Source organism: Brienomyrus brachyistius, unplaced genomic scaffold (assembly GCF_023856365.1).
Source record: "Brienomyrus brachyistius isolate T26 unplaced genomic scaffold, BBRACH_0.4 scaffold92, whole genome shotgun sequence".
Taxonomy (NCBI): Eukaryota; Metazoa; Chordata; class Actinopteri; order Osteoglossiformes; family Mormyridae; genus Brienomyrus; species Brienomyrus brachyistius.
Genome location: NW_026042367.1, coordinates 682,127 through 700,045, shown reverse-complemented (window position 1 = coordinate 700,045; position 17,919 = coordinate 682,127). Strand labels below are relative to the sequence as shown.

Genomic DNA, 17,919 nt, shown 5'->3' with positions numbered 1-17,919 from the left:
AGATAAAACAATTTAGCAACCTCCAGCATGTCTGATGTATCCGTGACTGTGTTGCCATTTGAGGCACGGAGAGAGCTAAAGCTCTTCTCCTCCCGGGCTTCCCTGGCTCTGTGGAAAAAAAAAGAATTGCACTTTTCATTATTTTCCACCTCAAATATTTTGTCGCGGAGCATTTGGGCTGAGGCAGCCTGTTCATGCAGGCGCCTCAGCTCACCCTTTATGTCAAGCAGCCGCTCGTGGTTGATGGTGCCCCCGTTGTTGTGAGCGGCGTATTCATCCCGCAACCTTCTCTCCAGCCGCAGAATGGAGAACTTCTTCTCCATCCTGCGCTGCTTGCTGTACTGCATGGAGAAGGTTCGGATCCTGTCCTTCACACTCTCCCACCATTTGGCCACGGAGGGGAAGGTAGGCTTGTCCTTCTGCCACTCGGAGAAGTGATATAAAAAAAGGTGTCTAAAATCTCTCTCCTCCAGGATCTACAGGTTCATTTTCCAATAGCCGCCCCCATATACAGGGGCGTCTATGGAGACAGTGGCCTCCACTGCCAGATGGTCAGTGGGCCACTGTAGGGAGAGGGACACCTTTTTAAAAGCAACGGGGGGTGAAGCTAAAATGTAGTCGATGCGGCTGCTGGCTCCGCGACTATTATGCCAGGTGAAGCCCGGCATGCTGGGGTTGCATGTTTTAAAACCGTCAACAAGTTTAAAGGAACGAATAAAATGGCGAAAATGCCCTGAGCTGACATCCTGTCTACCCTCCAACGAGATGTTAAAGTCCCCTCCTAAAATCAAGTGGCGATCTGTGACACAGAACGGGGACAACTCTTCAAAGAGAGTTATACGAGACGAGGCCTCCACTGGAGCGTAGACACATATGGCCCGGAGGCGCTGTCCCCTCCATGTGGCGTCCACTCCCAAAACCCTGCCCTGAAGGACGGTAAACGCACTTACTTCTTCAAAGGCGCGGTCGCCAAAAAGGATCCCGACGCCTGAGGAGTGGACGCCACCTACGCTCCAGTAGGATCTACCCCTCTTCCACTGTCGTGAAAAGAGAGCCTCGTCCCGCTGGTCCCGGAGGTGGACTTCCTGCAGAAAACAAATGCTGAAGGGAGAAGATGCCAGCTGGTTAAAAACAGATGTACGTTTTAAAATGTTCCTCAAACCCCTTACATTCAAGGTGACAATATTAAAATTGGCCATAGAATGTTAAAATAATAAAATACAATTAAAAACAACAAACTAAAATAATAAAAGCCAGCCATTAAAAACAATACTGTCCTACTGCCCCCCCTCCTCAGTCAACCTCAAAAGGTCCCCCAATTCCAGCCCCCCCAGGTACTCCTGTTCATTAGCAGTGTCCTGTTGATCGCTGTACTCCTGGGGGGGTGCAGGGGACTGTCCCAAGTCGCACACCAGACGGGGGGCCTCTAACATCGGGGAGGGGGGACACTGTCGGCCTTGGTCCCCGGCCGCCACTGCTGGCGAGGTGGCAGCCGGAGGGCTGGGTGCGTCGGGTTGCGCCTCCCTTCTGCTCTTCTTCCTCCCCCGGGGGGATGCACCGCTCTTCTTTCGCCTGCTGCTGACGCCTGGAGCCAGGGCGAGCTGCTCCACCTTGTTCGGAGACCCCTCCTGTATTGGTGTCGCACTCGAAGGGGCCTCCTCCACCTCGACCAGGGCTTCTCCTCCTGCCCCCGTCGCCGGCTGTTCCTGCCCAGTCGTGGGGGCTAGAGCTCCCCCACCATTCTCCGTGCCGACTGCTCTGTTACCCGACAGAGCGTCGGCATATGTAGTCTTTTTCTGTGGGCAGGAACGAGCCAGATGGTCCTCGCCGTTAAAGTGTATGCAGCGACGGGGGCCCTTGCAGTCCCTGGCCATGTGCCCCGACTCCAGGCAGTTGCGGCAGCGCAGGTTGGCGCATCCCTCCAGGGTGTGTCCAAAGCTGTGGCACTGCCAGGCAGAAGGGAGGCTGTCCAGAATAAAAAAGGTATGCCTTATTGCCCTGTAGGTTAAAATAGGCTGGAGGGTGGCTAAAACCACCTGCCCCATTAGTGTCTGGGCGCAGGCGGGCCTGGAACTGGCGTTGGCCAGTCCAGATCCCCAGCTCATCCCGGATGTCCCTGTGGCCAGGAAGGAGGTCCACATACTTTTTTAAAAACAGGCAGACGGACTCGGCGGTAACATGCGGGTTAAAACAGTGGACAGTAATAACCCGCTTGTCGGGCCACCACAGCGGCTCGATGGTATACCGTCTAAGGAGAGGGTGCTGGGCCCCCTCCTTGCTCCGCTCCAGGACCTTGGTGTAACTCTCGTCGGTGGACAAGGTGACCTCAAAGAAGCGGAAGGGCCCATTCCGCTGTACGCAGAGGATGTCCTGCATCTGAAGGCCCAACGCTCCAAAGGCCACCTCCCGGATGAAGGCCAGCCGGTCGGGGAAGGTGCCCACCTCCTCCTCAGCCCTCCAGCAGAACCGGGCGGTATTCCGCAGGCCCCCGCCTGCTACCAGCCACGGCCCGCTGAAGGGCTTCCTCGATGGTCCTCCGGCCGTTGCCATCCGGGAAGGTCCACCGACGTCGCCGCTGGAGCAGAGTCCTTCCGCCGCCGTGGTCCCGACATTCGCCGTCCGCCAATCCAGGATGAGCCGAGCAGAGCTAAACTATAAAAGCAGCTAAAAATAAAAACACCAGTTCGCCCAGCAGGGCGGTGGGCAAGCCACCAGCCACTGCGGGATCCCCAGCCTACTAAAAACAGAAATAAAAGCAGGGATAAAAGGCTAAAAAGGAAGGCACGGGTCGCCCCGTGGCAGCGGCGGTCAAGCCACCTGCTGGTCACGCCTTAGGTTCACCGTGCCTTCCTCTAAAAAACCCGACGCAGTCCGTAAAAAGCGGTAAAAAGTCAGTAAAATCCTCTTGATCTTAGCCAAAAGGCCGAGAAGCGATACCTGCAGACTGCACCCCGCCGATTTTTTAAAAATATTATGCTTGTACTACTTACATTAACACAAAATCACAATCTAAAAGGCTGAAACACCATGCAAATCAATGCCAACCCAGTACAATAAGAATTTTAAGGATAACATTTAACAAGTAGAACTACCTGCAGAACTATTACCCTTAAAACAGGCAAAAGAGCAATTCCACCAGCAAATACAATTATACACCATTTAAATCTAATTACATGGCCAATAAAACAATTAAAATGTTACCTTATATGCATGCCAATAAAAAGTTAAGACAAAAAGAAAAAGTTCAAAAAGGAACATATCCGCAGACTTCCGACCTCTGCACAAGGGTCGGGCTAAAACACTGTCATACACATTCCTAAAACACATAAAAGCAGTAACCTTAGGAATAAAATAGGTCAATCACAGAATAAACAGCACAACAGATAAAATAAAATGTTAATAATGTTAATACTGATGAATATGTGCTAACAGTGATCAACCAAAGAAGTGCTCAGTAAATTCTATACATGCCATTAAATTAAATCCAAACCAAATAAAACACAAGCACAGAAAAAGAAAGCAAACTTACATAAAACCCGAGGTGTCCTTTGTGTGCTTCAGGAAAGCACATCATGTCAACCCTGTAGGATGGATTGTCACCACCTAGACGTACTGGGGCAGCCTAGGATCAAGGCAGTTAGATGGATGTCAGCTTACCTCTAGGGGTAGGTCGTTTAGGTGGATGGCAGCTTATTTCTGTGATCAGGATGTTTGGGCAAATGTCAGCTTGCATCTGAGATCAGAGTGTTTAGGTGGAAGCGAGGTTACCTCAGGGGTCAGGGGGCTGGGTCACAGGCAGCCTACCTCTGGGGTTAGGGCATTTGGGTGGATGTGAGCTTACCTGAGGGGTCTGCATGTTTGGGTGGACAGCAGCTTGTCTCTGAGATCAGAGCATTTGGGTGGATGGCAGCCTACCTCTGGGGTTAGGACATTTGGGTGGATGTGAGCTTACCTGAGGGGTCTGCGTGTTTGGGTGGACAGCAGCTTGTCTCTGAGATCAGAGCATTTGGGTGGATGGCAGCCTACCTCTGGGGTTAGGACATTTGGGTGGATGTGAGCTTACCTGAGGCGCCTGCGTGTTTGGGTGGACAGCAGCTTGTCTCTGAGATCAGAGCATTTGGGTGGATGGCAGCCTACCTCTGGGGAAATATTATAATTCCATATTCTAAATATGGTTCCCACAAAGTAATAATTCCAAAGACACACACGCACACTGACAAAGTCTTACCCGAACTTCCTTGTACAGCCTGAGGGAGGTGCTGGTCAGGATGAAATAACGGTCATGGAAGCTGCCCGCCCCAAGGCCCAGGCCCAGGAGGTTGCGCTCCTCGCGGAACTTCATCATGCCATGCTTGGGCACTTCCACTTTGCTGGCTGGAGGGGTGAGGGTAGGAAAGGTCAACGCTGCCAGCCTGAACCATTCGAGTGGTCGCCTAGCAAACGGGCATTCGATCAACTAACAGGAGGCTCGTGTTATAAACACACATCCAGCCAAGCGTCCCCTCCTGCAGGAAGAGGAGCGTCTGCTTTGTGGTACATAATCTGTACGCTTCAGGTGGGACGACCTTCTTGACTTCCTGTTCCTCTCACTGCAGGCTTTGTGTGAATTTTCAACAAGGGCTGGTCTGTTTTTGAAATCCTCTTTCTCACTTCAGTCATCTTAACGCTGGGGTCAAGGCGCTTGGTTGGATGCAGTTGGTTGGATAAGAGCTTTACCTTTGGAATTAGGGCATCTGAGTAGATGACAGCTTAACTCTGTGATCAGGGTGTTTGGGTACATGTCAGCTTAGCTCTGGGGTCACGGTCTTCGGTTGGCCTTCCTGTGGAGTCAGGGCGTTTGGGTGAACAGCAGCTCACCTCTGGGGTCACAGCGTTTGTGTGTAGGGCAGCTTACTACAGCTAACTCTCAATTAGTTTAACTGAATTCATCCAAAAAAATTATATTTCTCTCTATACCTGACACACAAAATACTGTGACTTATATATAATGTGGCATGTTGTAAATGCAACCAGTAATCAGAAGACAGTGTGACATGTGCTGCATGCCAGGGCAATTTCAGAATCCCAAATCAGATCTGTAGTTAACACCAAGCTATGGTAAACCAAGTGGCAACTATATACATGTATGGAAATCACACAACCCGAAAAACATATTAATACACGGGTATTTCTGACTCACTATCAAAAACGATGTAAACTTCCCTGTAGTCGTTAATAGATTAATAGACACAAAAAACCCAGAGGTACACCAACGAAAACACAGTGCAATGCTAGTACCAACTAGCAAGAACTAGCTAACCAGTTAAAAAGTCGCAATTAACTTCTAAACTATCGAAACCCAACTACATCGATAAGTACAAAAATTACCACGGAACATACATGAATTAGTTTAATAAAGTTTAAGCAGAAATTATCTAAATAAATCCGGCTTTGGTTTTGTTTGCCGGAGCTCCAACGTCGGACATGTCTTACTCAAAGGGCGCGAACTTCGGCCGGTTTGTGGCAAAGTAACCATGACAACCGCCTGCCGCTGGCGCCACACAACGTCATTGACCGCAGTCAGACTCTCGCGTGTTTACGTCTGACTGACGCGCGCCGCCATAATGAGATTTAGTAGTACTAACGTTAAAAAAAAAAGCTCTTACCAACCTAATTTCACTGTATCCTATGCACGGCAATTTATTTAGCTTTCAACAAACTTAATTTTACAGAACAGAATTTCTGTATTGCCTCATATATATATATATATATATATATATATATATATATATATATATATATATATATATATATATATATATATATATATATATATATGTTCATTAATTTTCTCTAGTCAACGCACCGAATTACGACGGCCAATATTATGTATTATTTTGACAATAATATAAGTAGATTATTCTTTTACTATATGTAAATTCCTTAATTATATTCCATTGCTACTTTACAAAAGCCTTCAGGGAGTTTGGTCTTTTCATGACAACTAACCAAGTGTCTAACCAGTGATTACCTGAATAATACAGAAAATTAAATGACACTTGTTAAACTCACCTGGACGTACCTTTTACAGTCGTTTAAACCGTCATGAGCAATGCTGAAATCACTGTTGCAAACAGTTCAGCGCGTAACATTGTCATTATTTTTCATCCTTATTAAACAAGGACACGTTTTTGTGTAGTCTGTGGTGAAATGCATTTTATATTTTCGTTTTTTGAGACACTCTCCCTCCGCCGTGACGCTCCATGAAACCGATACCTTCGGTTCTCTAGGAGTTAAATAAAAGCCCGCCCGCACTGAAATCTGATTGGCTTATATGGCTAAGTAAACCAATCAGGATGCTGTCTGTCTAGCACTGGCTACATGAAGAGTCACACATATAGGGATCCACACATACGCACGTTCTCGCTTTCTCTCTATCCTTCTCTCTCTCGCTCATTCCTAGCTCATTTACTTGCTCATTCGTGCGCGCTACTGCCTCGCGTGCATGCTCTTGTTTGCTTGCTCTAGTTTCCGGAATATATATTTTTTTAATTTAGGAGCATCAGGGAGCCGCTGTCAATATGCGGGAGACTTGGGATGTCTGGATAACTGCTTATTTGTACTATAATGATGACTGATCATTTCCAGGGAGCCGTGATGATATTCTAAATTGTGCCGGGTTATATAAGTACTGTGAAGCTGTCTTTATCTAGTTAAATGTTTACAAATATTTATTATTTTATTATATTTCATGTATATTTTAAACTTATTCACACCTTATTGTACCATGCCTCCATGCATACTTTACTGTAAAATCAGACAGATAAACGTTTAGAAAAATAATCGATTCTACAACTTAACTTGCAGCTGTCCAATTACACATCCATATTTTATTGCTGCAGATAACTGAGGTAGGTGTGGTATATAACGCTGAAGGTTAGACGTATAGTACAATAACATATGTACAACATGTGGGCATTTCAGTCAGACAAACGTTTAAAATGGAAAACGAGCTTTATATTTTACCAGCAATTTCCATAGCACGTCTTAGTCGAAGTACTACACTGCCATCTATTGGACAAGTAGGGTTACTGAATCGTGAAATGTGTCTTAAATCATGTTTTTTTAGGACCACTAAAAGAGGATTATCAGTATGAAGGTTTATCATCCATCCATCCATCCATTTTCCAAACCGCTTATCCTATTGGGTCGCGGGGGGTCCGGAGCCTATCCCGGAAGCAATGGGCACGAGGCAGGGAACAACCCAGGATGGGGGGCCAGCCCATCGCAGGGCACACTCACACACCATCCACTCACACATTCACACCTATGGGCAATTTAGCGACTCCAATTAGCCTCAGCATGTTTTTGGACTGTGGGGGGAAACCGGAGTACCCGGAGGAAACCCCACGACGACATGGGGAGAACATGCAAACTCCGCACACATGTGACCCAGGCGGAGACTCGAACCCGGGTCCCAGAGGTGTGAGGCAACAGTGCTAACCACTGCACCACCATGCCGCCCCATGAAGGTTTATCAATAAAAATAATTTATTAAAATAAATATTACAGGACTCTCTCTGAAAATAAGGTGTTCTTAGATTCCAAAGCCAAGGACACATTCTAGTGATTTTCCAGGAGACTGGACCTAACTAACTTGGGGCCTTATGAAAAACAATCAATCAGCTCATGTTGAAGCTCACAAGGTGTGGAGAACAAGAAAGACAAGTAAGGGAGAAAGGCAAGGTGCAGAGCATACACAAGCGGTGTAGCGGCACATCAGTTATAGTGTATGATTAAAAATACATCATTTCTCACAGTAATAGTGGCCCATTGCTCCTACTGTAGCCTCACACCTCCAGGGTTGTGGGTTCAATCTGCACCCCTGCTGTAATAAACAGTGAAATTATCACAGTAACACTGTTTATCAGTAAAATAGTACAATACTGTAGAAAGTAGGGCAATATTTATGAGAACCTTGCTGATAAAATGCTGCAATGCACTGTAATTCAGTACGTAAACTGCAAATAAATAAACTGTAGAATTTACTCAAATTAAATGATGTAATAATTTGCACTCGCTTTTTTGGGTTGAATTTAGTATACGCAATTCTAGGGAATATTTTAAATAAATCAAGTTAAAGTCTGGGGTGGCACGGTGGTGCAGGAGTTTAGAATGGCATCACTGGTTCATCAGGTGTGGAGTTTGCATGTTCTCCCCATGTCGTTGGCACTGTTGCCTCGCACCACTGGGACCCGGGTTCGAGTCTCTGCCTGGGTCACATGTGTGTGGAGTTTGCATGTTCTCCCCATGTCGTTGGCACTGTTGCCTCGCACCACTGGGACCCGGGTTCGAGTCTCCGCCTGAGTTATATGTGTGCGGAGTTTGCATGTTCTCCCCATGTCGTCGTGGGGTTTCCTCCGGGTACTTGCTAAATTGCCCGTAGGAGTGCATGTGTGAGTGAATGGTGTGTGAGTGTGCACTGCGATGGGCTGGCCCTCCATCCTGGGTTGCTCCCTGCCTCGTGCCCATTGCTTCTGGGATAGGCTGCGGACCCCCCGCGACCCAGTAGGATAAGCGGTTTGGAAAATGGATGGATCGATGGATGGATGGATGGAAGTTATTCCGAACAATAAGTAAAAAAAACACTTACCGTGTCAATTCTAGGGAAATTAGTTTCAGTAGTTTTGTGGTTGAGGTGACACTTCATCCAGTCCAGACGGTGGATAATTGCTAGGCAAAACATCAGGTCAGCAGGATCACCGCTTCGTTTTGCGACTAACATTTTCCGCGCTCTAACATACCGGTCTCGCACTTGTTGCCACTTGTTTTTACAAATTTCCAAATAAAAATTCAGGATGTTTGAAATCTCTTGCCATCTATTATTACATGTTATTTTGATGAGGATAATTGCGGACCTGCTCAATCAACAGGTCCTCAAACGTGGACATCTTGACTGTTGAGTGCAGATCTCGCAACACTGCCCCCTATAAATTACGCAGGTATTGCATCTTCGTATACGTTCCGTTAATTTTTGAGTACGTGCACAAAAACCGACGCAAAGAACGCAGGATACGGACCGCGGCTGTACATACGTACATAAGTGTGTAATGAAAAGCAAGTATTTTTCTGCCTTTAGTTTAACATGTAGCCCTACCTCTCGGCTCTGCTTCAAGTGGGCTCTGCCTGCAAGATTTCTGACAGAGGGGATAATCCAGATCTGGCAGGTTAAGAATAATATTGTGAAGTTGTTTACCAATCTCTACCTCAGTGCCCTCTCTAAGATGCCAAATAGTCTATCTGCTGGGGAAACCTCTGAATGCTTAGGTTCACCCATCCCTACTGCAGGCACAAGCAGACTGATGGGATGTGCCAGAGATGTGGTCAGAGCATGGCTGCATAGTAATGATACTGTCACTGTCACTGGAGATGTGGATGCAGTCCTTAGTGTCCTGAAGCAGCATTCTTATTCGACTGTGGATTCTGGGATGCCTCCAGCAGATTTTTGTTCAACCAAGTCAGATGCTAGGGAGGATCCTCTGGACTATTGGGTTAGGCTGAATAAGGCAGCAGATGATGCCAAAGGGTTTATTACATGAGATGTTAGGGCACTGCCATGTCTATTAGAAATTGCTCTGTAGGAATATCTTATTAATGCTTTTACATTTATCTGATGCTTTGATCCCTGCGATGGGCTGGCCCCCCATCCTGGATTGTTCCCTGCCTCGTGCCCATTGCATCCGGGATAGGCTCCGGACCCCCCGCGACCCAGTAGGATAAGTGGTTTGGAAAATGGATGGATGGATGGATGTGTGGGTGTGAGTATCTGTATATAATTAATAAATCATTCATATTAATCAGATATTAATCATGATTAGATAAAAGGTAAAACACTAACCTGAGGACAGATTATGTTCAGGGAGAAATGTACACACACTGAAATAAATTTGCAACATCAACCTGTCCAATGCTAGGATATTACCTTCATCAACTCAGCCAAGTCTGTGGCTAAGAATGGCATCACTGGTTCATCAGTTTGATATCTTGTCAAGAAAGGAGTGAAGGTCCTGGTGATAGCAGAAATGTAGAAATGTAGCTTTGCGAAGATGAGGGGTCTGTCTGAGCAGCTTCAAGGGTGTCAAACGATGCAGTTCCTGGATTTGGTAGCTTCCTCATTCTGACTGCATCCAGGTACATGGTCAGAGACGGCCACACCTCCAGGGCTCTCTGCTACTGGTAAGTTTAAGCCATCGGTGGCTACAGGATGCAAGTGGAGGATGCAGTGAAGTCCTCTCTCCTTGCTGGCACACTATGGAAGAGAATACAAATGACTTTCAAACTTCCTCTAGCTGCCATAAGGAGAAACCACATTTGCTGGCATTATATGGGGTTTGAAGGCCACAGCTCCCAACCACAATCAGCTGAGTGCCCTCACACAGCTCACGCTGTTCTTCATGAAGCAGTTCTAAAAACTTCCAGTTTACATTTGGTCCATCCATGGAGACTGAAAGCAGCTGAAAACTGAGTGTCATTTATCAAGCATATATAGACTAGGTGATCATCGATCACAACAAGTAAAACTTAGAACTGCTGCACGGGAAAGTCATATTTTATTATTGTGAAATTTTCAAAAATGTTTTGTTTTTTTTAGATTTACACATTTTCCAGTTGAAAAATAAAATGTGTTCTCTGTTACAGATTCCAACACGAATGCAATAATAATAATAATGCATCATTTCAAAACAAAACAGTTATAGTTAGACTACAGGTATTTAGATTTAGATATTAGTGTTGGCTTATAACTTACTTTAAAGTGGTGTAGTAAATCCTTAGCTGTTCTATGACCCATGAATTGGGATCCTAGCTATCTGGACTGGACTTGATTCTCTCTCCAGTAACAAGCATGCAGGTCCAGTTGCTTGGTTTTAGTTGTTTGGTTGAGGGTCTCATCAAACATCAAAGTAAAACTGGCACTGAGTTTAATGATGTCAGGAGCCAAATCAAATCTTGTGAAATAGGCTGTTTTGTCTTTACCACACGTGAAGTTTATTGCGATTTCCTAGTCGGGAAACATACAAATGTAACAACATAAAAAACTGAAACCCACTTTACCACGTTGTTCAAGTATTTTCCAGTGTCCTGGGCTTATTCGGGTTGTCAGTTTGCTGCAAATAGAAATTTGGAATTGTCAGGGGCAATATAACTACAGCTTTTCATGTAAACGGGATTAAAACTCTATGTAGGAATGAATGGACACACAGAAACATATCCCCAACTCCCTCATTAGCGCTGTAGGATTGGTGTCTTGTTACGCTGTGCAGGCACCACAGTACCTCTGCCTGGAGGGTAGCGCTGGACCCAAAGGTAGTCCTGAGGTCTGTCACTGTAACTGATGTGGCGGTCGCTGCTGGGTTCGGAGATGGAGCTGAAGTCTGAGAAACTGTTGAGACGGAACAGAACTGAGAAATGGCAGGCGCCTGTTGGCGGGTTATGGCAGCAGCTTTGTGCTTCACGCTGTGCATATGTGACTCTACAGCTTTAACTCCCACTGAACCAAGTTTAAAAAGCTTCTTGCACAGCATACAGGGGGTCTCATAGCTATTACCTGGAACTGCTTTTAACCATGTCGCAAATGTGGGATTATCCAACCCAGTTAACGTTAAACTTGCACTTCTCCATGAATGACGTGTCCACTAGCAACAAACTGCTAATGTGCGTCCCTGAAATAGCGTCCCTCCCGCAAACACAACGGAAATGTTGGCGGTTCCGCTCATTCCGATCTCATACACAAAAATGCAAAACACCAATTAGAAATTCACCAAATTCTTTATAGATTACCAGAAAAACATATAGCAATCTTGTTTACTGGGTCTGTGGTATTTTAAGACCTTTGAACTCTGGATTTAAGGACTACTAGTCATTTAAAAAAATATTTAAGGCCTTAATTTTGGAAAATCCAATGTAACATTTTTTAAGAATCTGCAGATACCCTGCTCTTATACATTAAAGACGAGGGTTTATATGAATAAAAAGACGCACATGAAGACTGTAATCTCAAGTGATCAACAGTAAACCTTCCATAATGATATAACGGTATTTAACACCTTTGTAAGATAGAGATGATGTTTCAGACAAAGCTGGAGAAAGTCAGGCAAAATCTTTCACTTTTACCTTTTTATTTAGATCATTCATCCTGAAGCTCTTGACTTGATAGGTTATTCAGATTATTTTCTACAGATTAGCATGAAGTCTCTCCTGTATTGAATTTGGTACAAAATTGTTGCTAATTTTCACGGAGCACGACGACGCAGAAATACATAGAGGAAATAGTCAATGAATCAGATCTGAGAGACAGTGTAATTTCTGACCAATCAGAAATGAGTGGGCCAGGCTGCCCGTGGGCCTGGCCGTCTTGCATCCTGTAATGAAGCACTCTTTGCTAGGTTTGCTAAAGCTAAACTTTAGCGGTGCGCCCTTATCCAACCTCCAACCTTGGATAAGGTGAGATGCTTTTATTGTCACTGTGAAAATACAATGAGATGTCATTTGGAGCAAGCCTGTAGACGCCATAGTAAGCATAAAACTACAGACTAACACTTACAGAGTATAAATACAGATAAAATACATATAAAAGCTAAAGATACATACACCAAAAATAAAAAAGAATAAAAATAAAGAAAAAATTCTGGTGCTAGAAGCAAAGAAACCAGTAGCACATTGTCAGATATTACACAACAAAAGCGTAGCATTGAAAAGCTCCGGGCTGCTGTTTCTGCATGCACTGCCATTTTGGTTTTTGACTCTGTTTACGTTGGAGTGGATGAGTCAGATGGCTGAAGATAGATTACAACACTGCCATCTAGCGGTCAGGAGTTTAAATGCCGACAGAAAATGGAAAAAGTCTGACAAATTTTTGAGCTGATTAGCTGTGAATTTTGTAAAACAGCAGAGGCGGTTGGCTGGAGATGCACTAATGATCGGCTTGCAGGTAGTAGAACAATGACCAGCTGAGTCTTTCCTCAGTGTTTCTACTTTAAAGAGCAAAGGGTATCATAACACACTTTAGAGTACTTGGTGCTTCACTCATTCTTCTATCTTGGTGCCATGTTTCACCATCTCTATCAGTGTCATCAGCATCACTGAAAAGGTGTCTGGGATGCTGACCTTAGAAGCAGAGTTTCAAAGAAGAGCTGAGGAAAGGGGGGCAAAACTGGGCCAAGAGTAAGATGACAAAGTTTAAGAAAACCTCTGAACACTAGGGGACAAGAGCCTTAATGAAGGAAAGATCAGCAATTTGCTGTGAAGCACTTAAACGTGGCATAAGAAAAGAGAGACAACATAGCAGAGAATGGTTTCAATCCATTGACCTCTGGGTTATGGGCCCAGCACACTTCCTCTGCACCACTCTGCTGCACAGTCAGGGCTGGGTGAGTGTTTTCTTAGTCCACTTTAAACAGCAAAGGGGCTCTGGACACACATAATGGTACTTAGTGCTTCTTTTCAGAGAAAAAAGCTTATAAAGCCCCTGTGAGATGCAGCATGAGCCTTCCTCAAGCGATGCCTAATGTAAGCATGACAAGCAGGTAAAAGCTGTTGGCCACAGACAAAGTGAGACCCAGCAGAGGACATGGCCGTTCTAAGCCTCAGACCTGGTATGGTGATGAAGCTTCCTGTTACACTTTCTACTGCCTTGGTTCATCGCAACAATCAATATGATAAAGAGAAGGAGTCATCTTAGGTGGGACTAAAACCCACCCCCCCACTTTGGAATCCCCAGTACATAATGGGGAGCGGGGGGGCATAATGAATTCTGAAGGTCCCCGTAGCCCTCAGCCCACTGGGAAGATGCCCAGTACGGAAATGACAGATGCTAAAATAGATGCTAAAGACTCAAATGGCCTAATTGTCAGTGTTTGTTATAGACACCTAATGTAGCTGCAGAGGAAAGCAGAATGTTGTATGACGACATCAGGATTATGAGTAATAAAAATGATGTGGTGGTTATGGGTGATTTTAATTTACCAGGGATACAGTGGGACACAGTCTCTGGCTCTTCTGTAAATGAACTGGAGATGGTGGAAGTGGTACAGGATTGTTTTTTTACTCAGTTTGTTAACATCCCTACCAGGGGATCATTCTTGATCTTGTTCTCTTTAATAACCAGGACAGGATTGGAAAATTAGAGGTTTTAGAACCACTGGACAGTAGTGATCATAACATGGTTAAATTTCAGGCTAATTTTTGTGTCAGAAGAGCAAAATCCAAAAGAAAAAAGTATATTGTGAGGAAGGCAAACTTTAATGGTATGAGACTGAAAGCTAAGAATGACATTAAAAGTTTCTTCCAATGTTTTATCTCCAAAAAAGCTCTAAAAGCTGAAATCACCAATTTACAGGATAGTAAGGACTTTATAATTGAAAATGAAATTGATATAGTAAATGAATTTAATGATTATTGTACACGGGTGTTCACGGTAGAGAACACAAATAACTCACCACCATTTAGATTAATTGAATTATTAGTTTTCCAGACGTCCTTAAGCTCAAAGCTACAGGGTTTTTACAAACTGTATCAGTCTGAATATAATTGCTAGAATATAAAGTGCAATACAAATACAATTTATTATTATTATTATTATTATTATTATTATAATAATTATTATTATTATTATTATTATTATTATTCTCAATGGAGCAGTGATCGAAGGACACCGGCAGATGTTGTGGCAGGTTGATTCTCCTGAGAACCCTCAGGAATTACAGTCTTTGCTGCACCTTCCTGATCAAGCAAATTCTGTTATTTGTCCAGGTGAGGGCCTCCGATATGTATGTGCCCAGGAACCTGAATGTTGACACCCTCTCCACAACTTCCCCATTTATCACCAGAGGCTGGTGACCCACCCTTTTCCTACTAAAATCAATGATGAGTTCCTTTGTTTTCTTCACTTTCCAAGTGAAGACAGGAGTCCGACAGGGGTGCTTGTTATCCCCGTTCCTCTTCCTCATCGCTATCAACTGGATCATGAAGACATCCACCAGTGAATGCAGAAATGGAATCCAGTGAACCTTGTGGAGCCAACTGGAAGACCTAGACTTTGCAGACGATCTCGCGCTTCTCTCCCACAGTCAACAGCAGATGGAAGAGAAGATCAATGTGCTGGCAACCACATCATCACAGGCTGGACTCAACATCCACACGGAGAAGATTCTTAAGACCAACTCCAACAGCAACAACCCAGTCACGGTGAATGGAAGTTCCCTGGAGGAGGTACAGTCCTTCACCTACCTGGGCAGCATCATCGACCAGCAGGGTGGAACAGATACAGACGTCAAGGCAAGGATCGGCAAAGCAAGAGCCGCCTTCATCCAGCTCAAGAACATCTGGGCTTCCAGAGAACTGACCTTGACCACCAAGATCCGACTGTTCAATTCCAATGTGAAGTCAGTATTGTTGTACGGGGCCGAAACCTGGAGGAAACCAAAACCAACATCCGAAGAATCCAGACGTTCATCAACACCTGTCTCAGAAAGATTCTCCACATCCGCTGGCCAGGCACCATCAGTAACACCAACCTATGGGAAAAGACCTACCAACCTTCAGTAGAAGCAGAAATCTGGAAGAGAAGATGGGGATGGATAAGGCATACCCTCCGCAAACCATAAACCAACATCACCAGACAGGCTCTCAGATGGAACCCCCAAGGCAAGCGGAAGAGAGGCCGTCCAAGAAACACCTGGAGACGAGACCTCGAGGCAGAAATGACAAGGATGGGCTACACCTGGAGTCAACTAGAAAGAATGGCCCAGGACATAAACCTCTGGAGATCTACCTTTGGCGGCCCATACCCCGGAAGGGGTGGAGGGCGAAAATGAAAAAAAAAAAAATTATGTTATTATGGTCTGTTTTGATAATGGCACTACTGTGCAGGTTTTTAAACAGGCAGGAACAGAGCACAGTGACAGAGATGTATTAAAGATGTTTGTGAAAACCCCAGCCAGCTCCACGGCACAGTCTCTTAGCACCCGCCCTGGGACGCCATCAGGACCAGCTGCTTTCCGTATGTTGACACTGCGAAGTGTCCGTTCTACATCAGTACTCTGCAGGATGAGCTCCTGCCTGTTGATGGCTGCTGCTGGGGCCGTAACAGTCTCTGTAGCCACCCTCTCATGGCGGCCGAAGAAGTGATCGAGCTCTTCGGCCAAAGGAACACTGTTGCTGGTAGATAAGTTGATACTGCTGTTTTGGTCTGTGATGTGCCGTATCCCTTGCCATCCGCGCCTGGGATCGGAGCTGCCGAAGTGGCTCTCAATCCGCCTTCTATAGGTCGCCTTTGCGTCTCTGACGCCCCTCCTCAGCTCCAACCTGGCAATGCTGTATTGTTGTGGTCACCCGACCTAAAGGCCATGTTACGCCTCTTTAGCAGAAGACAAACATCTTTGGTCATCCATGGCTTGTTGTTGGGAAAGATACAAATTTGTTTTGTGCTGGTGACAATGACCATGCAGTATTTCATATAGTGAAGAACAGTGGAGGTGTAGGTGTCGATGTTAGCATCCTCGATTATGGACCAGTCAGTGTGGTCAAAACAATCCTGCAGCTGTTCAGGCTCCCTCTGGCCACCCTCGTCTTACTCTAGGAGCTGGTTTCACCATGTTAATGAGTGGTCTATATGCTGGAGTTACATACAGGGAGATGTGGTCAGACTGGCCCAAATGAGGGAAAGCTGATACTGTAAAACCCTGCTTGATATTACTGTACACATGGTCTGCAGTGTCAGCTCCTCTTGTAGGACACTGAACATGCTGGCACAATTTGGGGAGCACAGTCTTCAGATTCGCTTTGGTTAAAATCACCTGCTATTATACACACCCCTGGCGGATGGGCACTCTGTTGCTTTCTAATAGGAGTTAGCAAGTAGCCCAGAGCTACAACAGTGTTAGCTTGAGGGGGGATATTAACAGCAGCGATCATAACATCCAAGTATTCCCTTGGTAGGTAAAAGGGGCAACACTTTACAATCAAATACTCCAAATCCAGGGAGCAATGAGTGTCAGTGATTTTAGCGTCTGTGCACCAGCTGTTATTTGTGTACACACACAGTCCACCTCCTCTGCTCTTACCGGAGTGGATCGCCCTGTTGGCGCGTGTATAGTGCGTCCGGGTAGCTGGATAGCCTCCTCCGGGATTGTCGAACCGAGCCACGTCCCCACAAACACCATAAAATACCTAAGAACGGGAAGCGCTTTACGGAGTGCTGAGCCGCTGCGTGTGCACGCGCCGCCATCTTCGGATATCCTAAGAAATGTGGTTCAGTCTTGTGTAGTCTGTGTGCAGACGAGGAAACAAAGGCACAGTAATAGGAGATAGTTGACTTATATACAGAAATGTGCTTTTGTAGGGGGATCCACACACAGTCACCAGACAGGACAGAGGGGCTCATCTGCTTCTCTCTGTACCAATAGTACCAATAGTACCAATGACTTGCCACTGGGTGCCGTCCATTTACAAAACCAAGCAGAAACTCCAGCAAGCGCCAGGATCGTCTCCCAACATTGATTCAGCTGCGGGATGGGGCACCATGTCAAATCATCACACTTTCGGACCTCATCATCATGGATTTTAACGAAACTTGGCAGCTGATTTGGTCACATGAGTAACTCATGAAACTGAAATTGGGCGTGTCTGGGATCAATATTGGGGGAGATTTAGGCAAACAAAGTTTTAACTTATTTTTTTTTGGGGGGAGGGGGGCTATGACTTTGACTGGCTATATTTACCTTGTCCAGCTCTATAGATTGACCAAATTATATGCCATCCCATATGAATAATTACTATGTAATAACTGATTAAAGTAGTAAAATTCAATAACAAAAAAAAAATCTATATTTCAAAATTGATACATTTTTACTAAAGCTAGATCATAATGTCATGAACATCTCC

At 45.2% G+C, this 17,919-nt stretch overlaps 1 protein-coding gene and 1 long non-coding RNA gene across 6 annotated transcripts; both read right to left on the bottom strand.

Moving 5' to 3' along the window:
- Positions 1-855: 855 nt before the first annotated feature.
- On the bottom strand, positions 856-2,548 carry LOC125727230 (skin secretory protein xP2-like). Its single transcript, XM_049003996.1, has 2 exons — positions 2,443-2,548; positions 856-1,965 (listed from the first exon to the last, which is right to left on the bottom strand). The coding sequence occupies exon 2, from the start codon at positions 1,872-1,874 to the stop codon at positions 1,278-1,280; it is 597 nt and encodes a 198-aa protein (XP_048859953.1). The 5' UTR covers positions 1,875-1,965; positions 2,443-2,548; the 3' UTR covers positions 856-1,277.
- Positions 2,549-2,834: 286 nt separating this feature from the next.
- Positions 2,835-6,254, bottom strand: LOC125727231 (uncharacterized). 5 transcript variants are annotated; one of them, XR_007388606.1, is made up of 6 exons: positions 6,052-6,254; positions 4,717-4,820; positions 4,229-4,374; positions 3,953-4,139; positions 3,530-3,841; positions 2,835-3,316 (listed from the first exon to the last, which is right to left on the bottom strand). It is a non-coding gene; the product is annotated as an uncharacterized LOC125727231 (long non-coding RNA). The 5 variants fall into 5 exon arrangements; XR_007388607.1 differs by having other exon boundaries at positions 4,064-4,139; XR_007388608.1 differs by having other exon boundaries at positions 3,953-4,028.
- Between the last annotated feature and the right edge of the window lie 11,665 nt (positions 6,255-17,919).